Genomic DNA, 13,846 nt, shown 5'->3' with positions numbered 1-13,846 from the left:
AGTTTCCATTTGGACGGGATCATAATCTGCTCAAGTATGTCCCAATACATGTTGGCATTCGTGGTTCCCTCGGTGAAGCGCAGCTCCACAGAGGGTAAAAGTGATGGGCTGGCCAAGACGTTTGAGGCACAAGGTCTACATTTTCACTTAGGGGTGTGCTCACTTTTGTTGTCAGTGGTTTAGACATGAATAGCTCTTGCAATATTCTTTCCATCTATCTATCGAGCTGTCTATCTGTCTGCCCACCCGTCCACCCACCTGTCTTGCTGTCTTTCATACCAATCTGTCCTCTGATCCCATTTTTGTAGCCTGTTATAAAACGTGTGATCATTTTCAAGGCGGGCTTGTTCATAAAGGCTTAAATAAAGCTCGGTGGTAATTACAGCCATAACAAATGTAGACTCTGGTTAAAGGGCAGCGTTGTAGGGTGGTTATGGTCGTTAAGGCAACCGTGTAACAACATTACGGACTGTTCAGTTTCATCCGGATCAAACCTATCCAAATGCGACGGCGGAATCTCTCCATTTATTTGATGATTTTGCCGCCGCTCTGCTCTTGTACAGGCTGGAAGATAGCTTTCGTCAGCACAATGGCGACAAGCTGAAGCCAAAGGGGTCAGAGTGCAGCTGTTGGAGCACTCATGGAGGCGGCGAGGAGGTTCACTCGCACAAAGACGCGAGTGGGCGAGCGGACAAATTGAATGAGGCCCAAGAGCAGGAAAAGGGCGCACGGATTTAAGCAGACCCTTTCCTGTCTCCCCACACCTTTTTTTGTGCAACCAACAGCTGCTTAAATCCAAACTATCAATGTGGTCATTTCCACATGGAGTGTGAGAGACTGGTTGGAGTTTTTTGTTTTTTTTCCCATGTGTCCCACTAATCAGCCATGTTGATGTTCAAGTAATACTTAAGAAATGTCTTCCCAAGGTAAACACAAGGTACACACAAGGTAGCTTAAGAGTTGAATTCGGTAAAAAAAACAAAATCTGATTACATTGAATGGCTCATAGTGTATATGAAAACCACCTGAACATTTTTAGTGTGAGAAATTAACGTAGCTTGTATTGGGGATTTTTTTTTTTTTTTTGCGTTTGTCCCATTGATCAGGCATGTTAATCTTCCGAGGATATGTAGAAAGGTCCTCTCAAGGACAGGACGATGAAAAGGTTCTATTGATTATGGCGGCGTTGATCAATGGGTCCCAAGATGGATAACAAGATGTACAAGTCTTGGGTAACAATAGACGTCATGTTAGGACGTGGACCGCACACGCTAATGTCATTTTTGTACTCGTAATTTGACCTGACGCAATGGTAACCTGTAACATTGTCATCCAAATCAGTAAAAACAGTTTTATTCGATTATATGTCTATCATCGAATGACAAATGGGCACGTGATGGTGCTAAATCGTAAGCGTTGTCGCGCCGGATTGCTACTCAGAGGACATAACGAGTGACCTTGCAAAGAAAAGTCTAAAGGAGACAAAGTATGTTTTTTTTTTTTTTTTTTTAAATCAAAATACCACAAAGATGAAGAATTATAGAATTATAGGTCACTTTACACCCTTTTTCTTGTCTTGCTGAAATTTGCTCGTTTTAAGGGTCATTTCATGGAGCCATTCATAGTAGATTGTGGATATTGCGCTGCCTGCTAGCTAAAGCTTCATTTCACCTGTGATGTTTTCTCATGATGGTCCTAGACTACGCTTCGCAAGTACAGGTTATTAGATTTTCTCCAAAGACAAACTGGAGGTTAAAAATAGCACAGATAACGGTAAGCTAACTGTAGTTTCCTTGGCATGTTTCCTACCGAAGTGATAAGATACCATAAGAAGCATGGGATAACAAATGATAGATAACATGTCTTAATTGTTTTATAACACTGAGAATGATTAACAGTAGCTATGTTGCCAAAATTGTTTTTAAACATGTCTTTGTGAAACACCGAGGCGAATAAAACTCTGTTTTCCATGAATGGGCAAGAAAGTGCAGAGAACTACAAGGCGGGCCAAAAACAGGTACATGTATTCATTTTTTAAATGATTTTGGAAGACAGAAAAGCAGGAAGGAAGAGGTTCACTGACACTTAAAAAGGCCAATATGAACCCAACCCCACACTGGAACTTAAAATCCTAACAATTAGCATTTACAGCCTAGATTGAAACCTGAATTCCATTATTTGAAATCCTAACTACGAACCCTAACCCAGGCTAACCCTAGCTTGAAACCTGAAAACTGTATTTTGAAACCCTAATCCTATCTTGTAGCCCTTCTTTGACCTTTCACGAAAAACCGGCACTTGCTTTGAAACCAGAAAGTGGAGAATTGAACTATTCTTTCGGTATGTATGTTACTCGCCAACGGATGCTCCGGTTGCTTGTTTACGTTCAAACATTCCTTTGAGAAAACATGAGTGCCATCATCCTATTATTGTGACATCAATGATCAACTGGTAAAAGGAGACTTCAAATTTCCCTTTCATCTCTCGTCACTTCAAACTACAAAGAGTATATATATGACTTGAGAAGATGATTTTCTATGTTTCACACATATTGTGGATTGACACTAAAAGCTCGCTACCTACCTATGTAACCATTATTTGAAACTGGAACTCCAAATCGTTACTCAGGCTACAAGTTGACCTTGAAACTACAACTCTGGCAAGAAACCCCTAACCAAGGCTAGAATAATCTAACTTGAAACCTGATGGGAAATACTGCGGTGCTGTGTGTTGCAGACTTTGTGGAAAAGTTTGCAATGTTAAAAGGGGGATATTTTCAGATTTCTACCATATTACAACAGTGTTAAATAAAAATTACTGTAATAAATAAGTGTAAATGTACCAAAACATTTTAAGAGTATACGTGACTAAGTTTTGGCCAACCCTGGATAATATTCTGTTGACCCTTCAGGAGGTTGACGTGCATTCCTGCGCCGCACGCGCGATTGGTCCTCGTTCCTATCAATCATTTGTCGCCACGAGTCAGCCCCGCCTCTAACGGCCTGAGCTCCGGGCGCTCATTGGTTGTCCCATTAGACCAATGAAAGTACACCCTCCAATCGCCGGCGAGGAAGGACGGCCCTGTTCCGGCGGAACAGTCCCTCGCGCTTACAGTGGAGGAATCGAACGTCCCCGAGCGCACACCATCTCCACGAGCGGAAGGGAATAACGCTGTCTGTTTTTTTTTGTCCTCCGCCACCGCTCAAACAGCACTAACACAGCGAGCCTGCAACAATTCGGGAAACGGGGGGCATTCCAGAGTATTGTTCACACGAGGAGCGGAGGAAAAGCGAGGGATCGGGAGCCGCAAGTTTTTTTTTCTTCCCCCTTTCTCTCTTTTCTTCCTTTCACCCCCTCACCCACTCCCGAAAAGAAGGATTCTGTGCTCGGCGGTGCTTCGTGTTCCGCTCTCCTCGCCGCAAAGATGATGGTCGGAGAGGTCGAAGTGAAGGAGCGACCGAGGCCGAGTCCCGACTATTTGATGCAATTGTTGAACGAGAAGAAGCTCATGACCAGTTTGCCCAATCTCTGCGGCATCTTCACGCACCTTGAGCGGCTTCTCGATGAAGGTAAGTGGCGGCGTGGTGATGGTGCTACCGGGGTGGCTGGGAAACGACGTCCCGCGTTCGCACTGTTTCGGCTGCTTAAACGTACATAAATCAGCCCTCATACAAACCATCTCCTCCCGCTTCTTTATTGTTGTTGTTTTATTTTAATATACCAGTACTGCAACACGTTGTAAAGCGTGGCGAGTGCCGAGTGTTATCTGAGTGGCTGAGATTAGTACTGTTGACTTTATGACTAAAGCAAAACTTTCTCTCACTCTTGGTTCAAAACACTTGTAAACAACACACCACCCTTGCGATTCAACAACCCCCAGGGTGCCTTTAATGTGAACTTTGGTCCACTTTGGGGGCTCGTAGTGTTCATCGAGCCGGGGCCCTGGTTCCACATGTTCCAGTTGTTTTAGCTCCGGGGGGGTTACTAGCCACATTTTCAAGCTAGCCACGACACTCGACTCAAACTTAGCTAGTTTTTTTATTTTTTATTTTATTTCATAAAACGCGCTAGAAAACGCCAGTGAATAGACATTCGACCACACGGAGACGTGTAAAGTGCGTGATTTTTGTTTTTAGGGTTGTTTGGAACCTTATGAGAGTTGTTGCCCAGCGGGCGAGCTCAAACCGCGGAGGAATGTTGTGTGCGTCTTGCCCAAACAATGGCCAGTCGAGGCTTGGAAAGCCTCCATAACTTCTCCGTCGTCTCTCCACCCTCATTCGTCCTCCAGCTACGACTTCAAATGAAACCGAGCAAGGTTTTACTTCTGCTTTTATTTCCTCCATTTAGCTGCGTCGGTCGTCAAAAAAAAAAAAAAAAACCCGAACGTCGATATTTTGTATCTCGCACTAAAACATGCCTGCCTGCTACCTTGGCCAATTGTGGTATATTTTCTTCCATTTTCGCACATAACAGAGGATTATTGACCCCTCGATGTCGGTAGTATCAACAACCTTAAGCCGGTGTGAGAGGCAGAGCGACGCGGGTTTTATGTAACCGAGCAGGGGACACTAGAGAGCGCCACAGCCCCCGCGTGAGTGAAGCACAACGCCGGACGGTGACACTTGGAACGAAAACCGCTTTACATTTTCACACGATAGAAGTACACAAAACTGCCTTCCTGTTTTTTTTTTTTTTGTTTTTGTATTTGCGTTTTTACACCACCGTGTGCGGAAATAACGCACCTTATTTTCCTAGTTTTGGCGTTGCCCGAGTTGCGTAGGCGCCCGAGTATGCGGCAGCTAAACCGGTTCGCGCAGATTTCTCGTCTCCCTGAAAGATGGATGATAAGCCAAAGTTATAGAAGCGGACGTGCTGGAAAACTGCCAGAGTACGTTGTTGCACAATGAAACAAGGCTGATCTTTGTTGAGAGTGTATAATGTAGTTGTCTTTGCAACCCAACATCAGGGAAAACTTTGAATTGGCCTCGACCCTCTTGAACAAGACATTCTCAATTAAAAACCTTTCTATACTCTCAAACCTAAAGAGTAAATATTAGTATACATATACATTATACATTAGTCTGAGTTATCACTGTGCTTCTTAAATGTTCACAGAAGAGTGTATAATACATACAATTGCATGCTTTTTAGTCACTGGTGGAGGAGTGGTGTACTCACTAGCCTCCCGTGCGGGCAGCATGAATGGCTGTCTGACTCACTGCGGGTTTTATCGACAGGCGATCAGTCCGGTTGCGAAGTCAGCTGGGACAGGCTGCAGCTCCCAGTGACACACAACAGGAAAAGCAGTATGCAGAATGGATAGAAGATGCTGTGTAATTTGTGACCAATGAGCGAGAATCAAACGGTGAACCAATCAAATTTAGGCAAGTGGCGAAAAACTCCCATATAAGTCTTGTTAAATTGAATTGGATTTGATCAATTTCACCATCTGGCTTTCGTATGACGCTGAAGATTTTGGCCCCAAATGCTTTGACTCAAATCAGGAACTATATGCTACACTTTGACCATTTTATTAATGCATCACAAATAATCAATACTGTTTCTTGTTGGCGAATATAACAACAGAGAGTTGTCTGTGCATGGTGCACTGTTGTTCCCACTGTGGCTCAAAGAGCATAACCTGTCATCTGGCAAAAGTACCATGAACAAGCTGAATCTCTCTTGGTGTCTACCGGGAGTAAAGCAGCTAAGCATACAACTTTGATTCAACATTTTAGGTTTGTTTGTACTATTTCCTGAAACTGTGTATGAGTTTTACAGAGTGGAACATGCTGGATGCATAAAAAAAAAAATTCCTCAACCTTGTTCAAGAAATAAATGACACCACATTTGCGACTCCCAAGCTTCACTTCCACCCCGCTTGAGTTGTGTTGAGTTTTACGAGGGGTTTCCACAGCACCAGGCCAAATATTACCCCAGCGCCAGAAATTGCGAGTGCACGCGATGAAAGTCACCCCAGTGTCGAGGAGGCCGAAACGTTTGGGGCTGTTTGCTTTTCTTGTCCCGGTCGTTGAGGGCCTTGCCGTCTTGGTGTGACATTCGGGGCCTCGCTCACAAGCCAAGGCTCTGATGTAAGGGAAATGGTGAAACATTTTTTTTTTTTGATATATATCAAGCACCAACCAATTAACCACTTCCAGCTGAATCATAAAGATACTTTTTCAGAAAGTGTGTTTCTGATGTATGCTCGACCGACAGCTGCGTGAATTCCCCTACCTCGCTTGCCCAATTTTTTTCGTGCGTGCCTCCACAGCTGCGACTATGAAAGGGAGGAAAGCAGACCCCACCCCAGCAGACGCCCATCCACGCGCACCCATTTTGTTGCTGACATGTATGTCGTGCCTCAAGGTCATTGTGGTAGATTGACAGCCCCGTATCCCCCTTTGGAACACCCCTTCCCCCTTCTCCCCTGCATTTCTGGTTGTTCATCTCCCTGAGGTGACACCTGCTATGGTGTTTTTTTTTTTTTTTCCTCTTTATTTTATTTATCTTTACAGCCTGCCAGCCAACACGCAGCTTCAAATTGCTCCATTTTCACTTGGCAGGAGAAGACCGCCCATTTAACAGGCGGCAATGTTGGGAAGAGCGGAATGCTGTAAGTTAGCAGAGCATAAGGCGGAAGGGATTTTGTTTTTTGGGGTGTTTTTTTTTTTCTCACACGATCCAAAGACTTGATATTGATTCTCAATTGTTTAATCAAAGCAAAACCCTCCCCGGGTGCTGATTTTGAAATTTGTTTCATAGATTTTCCAGGCCATTGTCGACAAGCACAGCGGGCCGCGGCGGCGCAATGCCGTGCGTACTGCTACTCATTTGCCTTTGTGTCGCCACTATTTTCTGCTTGTTTTTGTTTTTTTTTTGTTTTTTGCGCCTTTCCCCGGGGTAGAGGCCAACAATTGGAGGACGCCTTTAGATAGAGACTGTTCCTTCGGGAATATTTGCTAAGAGAGTTTGACATACGGGACAATGCCGTGGGTCCTCCAGTTGTTTTTTTTTTTTTTTTTTTTTTTTTTTTATACTTGCCCCTAATTCCTGTCATCTAGCGCCCACTCCCTTGATCGTTTCCCCCATCTCGATAGAGTGAGCACATTTTCGAGGTTAACTGTGTGTATTCGGAGCAGGAAGAGACCTTCTCTAACCTCTGACACACAATCAATGGCGTATCTATTAGGATAGAGCACCGCGCTGCTTAGTGCACCGCTAGAGGCTGACAGAACGAGTCAATCGGGGCTGTTTGCCATCGTCGCAAGTTGAAACCTGTTTTATCCGCCCATCACCCCCCCCCCCTCCTCCCTCCTCCCCTGCATCCTTTCCCCAAGCGCCACTTTATAAGCTGGGATTTAATTAACGAGCGCCATTCTGTTCACCGGTTTACTGAGCCGGATCTGCTATTGTTGAAGTTGAATATGGAGGCTTTGTGCTGGTCTTGTTCTGGCTGTGTGTGTTGTGCCGTGACCAAGAGTTCTTAAAATGTGGCCCATAAGAAAATCTAGCTGGTCTGGGGCCTCCTGGTGGTCCCGGTGAAACCTTGACGTTCATAAAGTGCAGACTTTAAAGTACAGCAAAGGTGATGAATTGGCTAACATTTGAGCATGCAAGCAGAATTAATTGTTTTTCGTAAAAAATAAAATAAACCTTGGAGCAAACTTGAGCTTTGAGTTCCTTTTTCAGTTCCTCTATCGTGGTTACCATTTTCCTTTTTTGCTTATCAGTGTCGCCCCTGTCCAAGGGCGTGTACTCAAAACAACACCAAAGTAAAAATGCAATAATATGAAAACGCCGGCTCGAAAGCCGAGAGCAGTGAGTGGCCTTATCATGGATTGTGGACTCTGGTTCTCCTGTTATCCTCCATTTCCCTTGGAATTTCAGGTCAATTTCCGGCTTGGTTGCTTTGCTAAACCGTTTCAGGTTCAGGTGGGCCGTTGAGTGGGTAACGCGCCCGTTCTTTTCTTTGCATTTTGGAAACCATGCAAAAAGCAAAGCAAGTGTTCTAAAACGAGGACATCAAAACCATTCCACACAGTTGCCACGTTTTAGTGCTTTGCCCTCCTGGCCGCGGGGGTCTCAGCCCCACCCTACATAGCCGGTTGAGCTCCGGTCCGCCATGCCCGACCCTCCACCCTGCCCCTCGTTGCACCCTGAGCCTCGGCATCGGCCACGGCACCCCCAGCAGGGCCTGTGTGATAAAGTCATCCCACATCAGCTCAGAGCGCTTATCACGGGCTTCAATCCCACGAGTGCCGGGGTCTCCTTATCAACCGCCGCCTCCTGTTTCTGAGCGTCATTCAGACTGCATGCCGTACAATCTGTCGTCGTCGTCGTCTAAACACCGTTCTGCTCGAAGGGTAATAACAATAAGGCGAACTGCGCAGGAATTTCAAGGAAATTTGAAGTCAAAGTCGTGTTCAGGTGTCTATTAGTACAAGAATAGGACTCGTATTAACACCTTCACCACAAGCCGCAGATCCGCCCTCTGCCCTTGGCGAACAACATGTTTTTAAAAAATGTTCTTCCGTTTTTATTTGCGTCTCATCACCTACAGGAAATAACGCAATTTAAGACTCTGGAGAAGTCTTGTGGTTTGTTTTCATTCCTTTTGAGAGGGCCGGCCGCTGTTCCGCGCCCACCGAGGCAGAGTCGTCACTCCAAATTTCTTTTTGGCTAATTAAGATTGCATAACGAAGCGGCCTCTCCTCCACAAGGTTGTATTTGTCTCTGCTATCGGGTCGTTCACATTCTGTTTGTCCACGGAACTATGCTCGCTCCCCGCCGGCACGTTCTTTTCATCGTAGTCCCCACATACACTTTTTTTTTTTTAAATTTACAAAGAGACTCTAGTGTGTAACAATTTGGTAAAACATGAATCACGCTATTTGGCACTACTTTGAGTCTCCTCCCCTTTTATCCCAGAAATGAGGCAAGGCGGGGGGAGGGGGGGGGTGAATGCTCACTCTGTCTCGTTTTTACCCGCCCACCCCGGCTGCATTAATTGTCTCCGTGTCCTTTCAGTGGAGGACTAGGAAACAAGTTTTGGCAACCAGCTCAGGAATTTCTGCTTCGCCTCCCTGCCTATTTTTTACTTTTTTGTTTTGCACAGCTGCGCTCTCTTCCGTGGCCGGTTTCACTTTGGGTTTTAATGTACGCCGGCCGGTCTTTCGCAGCGTGTCAACTCCTCGCGAATTAAAAGTCCAGTAATGGTTCTCTAAATTTGTCATTTGGCAGATACTTTCAATGTTAATCTCACTTCATCCCGATCCAGAGCCTTTAGCGCTTTGGCCTCCCCGTGGTTCGGAAGCCTTTGCTGTGGCGTCTCACTCGCTTTCGGCCGGCCGATAAATCAAAGATGAATAATTTACCTGTCCTCTGCCGCTTGTGTTGTTTTTTTTTTTTTTCTGTGAGGCCTGGCGAGAGCATGCGGGGCTGCAGTTGCCTTACCCCGCGGGGGCCTGCGGAAAGTGCGTCAGTTTGAGTCCTCTGTAGTTCGCCGTCATCCGAATATGAAGCGGCGCACACTGTAACCTCGCTGTCAGCTGGTCGTCTGAAATCTGTGCCACCGCGTCACATCTTCCAAATAGTCTCGTCGCTCCAACTCAAGCTTTGTCATGCCAGCTGTATTATTCATTTGTGACTTTACCGCATGCTGTCTCCATTTAACCGGCTTAATAATCTTGCAATGACTGCGTTTCGCCATTGTCCGTTTCGATTTCCCCCCGTCGTTGCTTTGAATGAAATTGACATCGTGCGTTGAAAGTCTTTGTGGCGTGACTGCCACCTTAGAAATAACTCTCCGGCTCGGAGGGCGAACGACCGACTGCCCGCAGTTCTTGCAAAGCCTTGAATTGACGGGATTGTTTGGTTCAGCACAGACGAACAAGCCGCAGTCGGTGTGATGGCGGAGTTGTGCCCTTTTTTTTTTTTTCCCTCTTTTATTTCCTTTTCTGTACCCTTGGAGTATCTTTCGATTAAAAAAAGGGGATTGGATGAGATGCCTGTCTTCATTTTGGGTCCTGCTCTGCTGATAAAAATAAATAGGGTCATCAAAGGAGTCGTTTTGAAGCCCAGAACTTGACTTTGAAAAATGTTCCTGGATGACAGGACAAAAAAGGTTGTCGGACCCCGAATGCTTTATGCCATCGAATTCATCTGCAATGCTTTCAGGACAATATTTGCGACATAGGCAGCGTTTCTTGTTGGATTTGTGGCAGTGTTAACGCCTGCACCAGCACACACCGCTTGCACTGGGTATCCAGAGAGAAGCGTGTGCAGATTTTCTCCCATTGCACACACTTTGTTCACGCGGGTCGTTAATCCACCATCCCGCCCGGACAGTACTTAGTCAGCAATGTTTTCAGCGGCGGCAAACGGGGTCTTCTCCGCCTCAGCGATGCCGTCCACGCGCATCGCAGCAAAGCGCGGACTGTTGTGTTTTGCGTCGGTTCCTCCTGTCTTGCGCTCTTGCCGCGTCACGATGTCTCAAAACTGACCACGCAAAAGTCAATTTACACCTGAATGAAACGTGTTTTTCTATGAATAGTTTGACCTCAAGATGGCAAAAAGTTCACGTGAGCGCTAACCGCTCCCGGAAGATATTTTGTCAGTTGAAGTAGTGGTTCCATTCATGCACATTTTGCACGAAGAAAGGCAATAGAATAGCTGCCATTTGTACCATGTTTTGTCTGATGGATCTTGGCGCAACCGGACAGAATGCTTAACACTCACGCGCACCACACTGTCATTTTCAAATGCTGCGTTTTCAGATTGTCGGTAGAAAAACTGCAAGCGTGGCAGTTTTCCTGTATCCGTTCTTCTGTTGCGTGTTCCCGTTTGTCGTCGTGAGAGCTGCCCCATCTTATCACTGCAGAAGTCGGGGGTCAGGGGGATGACATCGCACTACCGGGGGGGGAAAAGAAAATAATGCGGGGTTTTGTATCATGAGGCGTTAATTGGAATAGCAAAGAGCCCATTTAGTGCCATTTGTGATACTGAAAGCAAAGCCGCGCTTTCGTGCTCTTTATGAAAGATGGAGTTTGTTAGCCCAAACTACTCACTTGATGAGTTGTTCTCCCTGAAAGGAGGAAGGCGTGTCAGGCGAAGGAGGATAGTCAGTATTATAAAGAACAGTCGGGTGGGGGTGGTTGTGTGTGTGTGTGTGTGTGTGTGTGTGTGTTGGGCGGGGGGGCAGAATTCCTCCCATGTGATGTGAATGAGGTCATCTTGTTAGCTACGGGGAAGGTTATTGACCCCTTGCTCAGCTCCACACGCCACCCCCTCATCCCAGCCTTCCTTCCTTCTCCCAATGACAGACACACAATGGGCTTTTTTGTGTACGATTGGGCCCAGACCACTGCTGTGGGTCCCCGGCACACAAACGATGTCTATTTACCGGAGCCTGGCCCGTAACTGTACGCATCACAGTTGAATCATCACCCCTTCGTGTCTTCCAAAAGCGGCGCGCGCATCGTCTTCATCTTGAGATGACCAACATTGCACACCGATAGTGTCTCCAATTGTAGTACCAAGACTGACCTGTGAGAGGCGACCTTGGTGCCGCGTCGCAGCCGGACTGCTGGAGGACACAAAGAAGAAGAAAGAGTGGGTTTGATTCACGAAATAAAAGAAGTTGGGCCAACTGTTGGCTGGTCGCGAGCTTCGTTTGTTTTGTGAATGACTTGAGACACATTATACAGTCATCGCAGTCATTGACTTGACCTAATGTGCTTTTGTTTCACGTCACAATTAAGAGATCACATCAGGATTTTCTATCATTTTGGTTCATTTTCATCAAAAGGGAAGGAAATTCTTCAAATATGGCACTTGCTGGTGGAGTGACGTATGGACTGCTTTTGATTATATTCATTCCAGGCTGTTGTAAATATTTCCGTGGAGTTGCTAATCCTACTGTATGACTGGCTTGATTTTGCATTTTCTTTTTAGATTTTTTTTTTGTCTTTCATTTTAAGCTCTTAATTTGATCACTTTTTTTTGTATTTTGTTTTCCGTAACGTTAAAGACGAAGTTTGTATCTGCGTCGGGGTATAGGAAACCTTCTTGTGGCACGCAACAGTTTTCTGCTCCTCGTCAGATGCCTTGACCCCAAAATGCAACCAAATCAAAGACGTCTGACTCCTTCTCTTCGGTACAAGTGCTTCTTGGCCAGCATGCCTCTGTCATTTGTTTATTCGCCATTGCCAGAATGACGTAATGATCCAAACCGTAGGAGACAAGTGGCACCGTGAAAACCTTTCTTTGGTCTCCGTGATATACTTTTTTATCATCATATCACCCAGCTCTAGTGTGCACCCGCTTCATGGGGCAGGGCAGTTGAAAGCCATCCATTTTTTTTTTTTTTTTTCTTTGGGGGCGGGCGTATTTTAAGTACAGACTGCCTTTTGATTACATCTCAAGAATTTCTGGTGTAAATATTCCCTTGGAGGTCCATGTTAGGACAAGCTTACAGATGAAGCGACGTGCGAGGTGCGCTGGCAGCGCGACCGTTCAACATTCTGATGACGTTGAAGGCATGTTTTTGGGAGCATTTCGACAAGAGAGTCGACGTACCACTGCAAGGAGACAAAAGTTGTCTCCGAATGAGATGTGGATGCAACTAAACACTGATGGCACCAAGCTACAACCTGGACAGGTGTGCGCTGGGGCAAGCTGTCAAGGTTCCCGGAACCTGTCGACACCTTTAGGTGCTAAAGTCTTTCCGGAGATGGACTTGTCTCTTAGTCTCGCTGTCACCTCTTATTCGTCTTACTCGCCCATCACCTGCTCCTGGATTGTATTTACTCCGTCATGTTCACGCAGCTCCCAATGTCTTTGACTTTGCTCCACAAGCATTGCGCCAGCCGGTGGGGTGGGGGGCACTTTACCACTCTGCACATGGCAAGCTCCGCCCTTGTCATGTTTTCCGAAGCAGACAATCACTGTCCCAAGAGAGTGACTCATTTTCCTGGCTTTGTCTTTGTTTTAATATTTGTACGTTGACCGGAATGTACTCTCACCCCCCCCCCCCCCCCCCCCCCATCTGTCTCTTCATCATCTCTTCCTCTGCGTTTCATTTTTGCCCTCTTCCTTCCATATGCTTTCTTTTTGCAGCCCCCTTTCTCCACTTGTGTGCGAGATATTCCACCCCGAGGCACCTTCTCCTCATCCATGTGAGGACCAGTGGTGACGTTAAAGGCCCACAACGTGGCCTGTCGCTTCGCATCAGCCCAAGCGCTCGCCCGCCTGCGCTCGGGGATGCTAGCAATGCGCGTAGGCTCTTGACACAATCACTCGCAGGCTTAAATGTTGCTCGAGAACAACGCGCCGTCTGCAATCTTGTGTGCCGTCTCCCTCTCGGATTTGCAAAGCTCTCGTGTCCAAAATGCTCGGTGAAACCTTGAGCGTGAAAAGGATTTTTTTTTTTTTTTTTTTGCCCTCACATTATGAACGGTACTTTTGACCCGGTCTACTCGACAAAACTGATCCACCAGTCAAAAAATATTACGCTCCATCCGGGGATGCGAAGAAGCGGTTATTTTTATTTTTTTTCCGCTATTGCCTTTCCTTCACAATAAGCAACTGTTGTCATTTAGTACATCTCAAACAACAAGTTTGTGTCATCTCACACCAAGATGTAAGCAACGAAGCATTCGTCCACCTGTCTCTAGATGGCAGTTGACGCGCTACCTCGATATTTAGGAGCAAATGTCTACCCTCGCTCTCGAGCTATTTGCTATCAGTCGCACAACACAAGACTTAAAAGAAATGACAAGTAAAAGGTGCAGGCAGCCCCTGCTCGCTTTTGTCTCCCGTTTCCTGGCATCAAAGCGTTGGTGGA

General features: G+C 46.1%; 1 protein-coding gene across 6 annotated transcripts in view; it reads left to right on the top strand.

Moving 5' to 3' along the window:
• The first annotated feature begins 3,090 nt into the window (after nt 1-3,090).
• Nucleotides 3,091-13,846, top strand: part of qkia (QKI, KH domain containing, RNA binding a) — a 74,670-nt gene continuing 63,914 nt past the window's right edge. For 3 of the 6 annotated variants that reach the window (XM_019872113.1, XM_019872112.1, XM_019872111.1), the window contains exon 1: nt 3,092-3,569. In XM_019872113.1, the coding sequence (XP_019727672.1) occupies nt 3,425-3,569 (145 nt within the window). In that variant the 5' untranslated portion in view covers nt 3,092-3,424. Of the gene's footprint in view, nt 3,570-13,846 lie in introns of all 6 variants that reach the window. The other 3 variants (XM_019872108.1, XM_019872107.1, XM_019872109.1) reach the window with 2 other exon arrangements.

This window comes from Hippocampus comes, unplaced genomic scaffold, assembly GCF_001891065.2.
Source record: "Hippocampus comes isolate QL1 unplaced genomic scaffold, H_comes_QL1_v1.1 scaffold610, whole genome shotgun sequence".
In the NCBI taxonomy this organism is placed as follows: domain Eukaryota; kingdom Metazoa; phylum Chordata; class Actinopteri; order Syngnathiformes; family Syngnathidae; genus Hippocampus; species Hippocampus comes.
The sequence above is the reverse complement of the archived record's forward strand: the minus strand, read 5'-3'. Positions and strand labels throughout refer to the sequence as shown.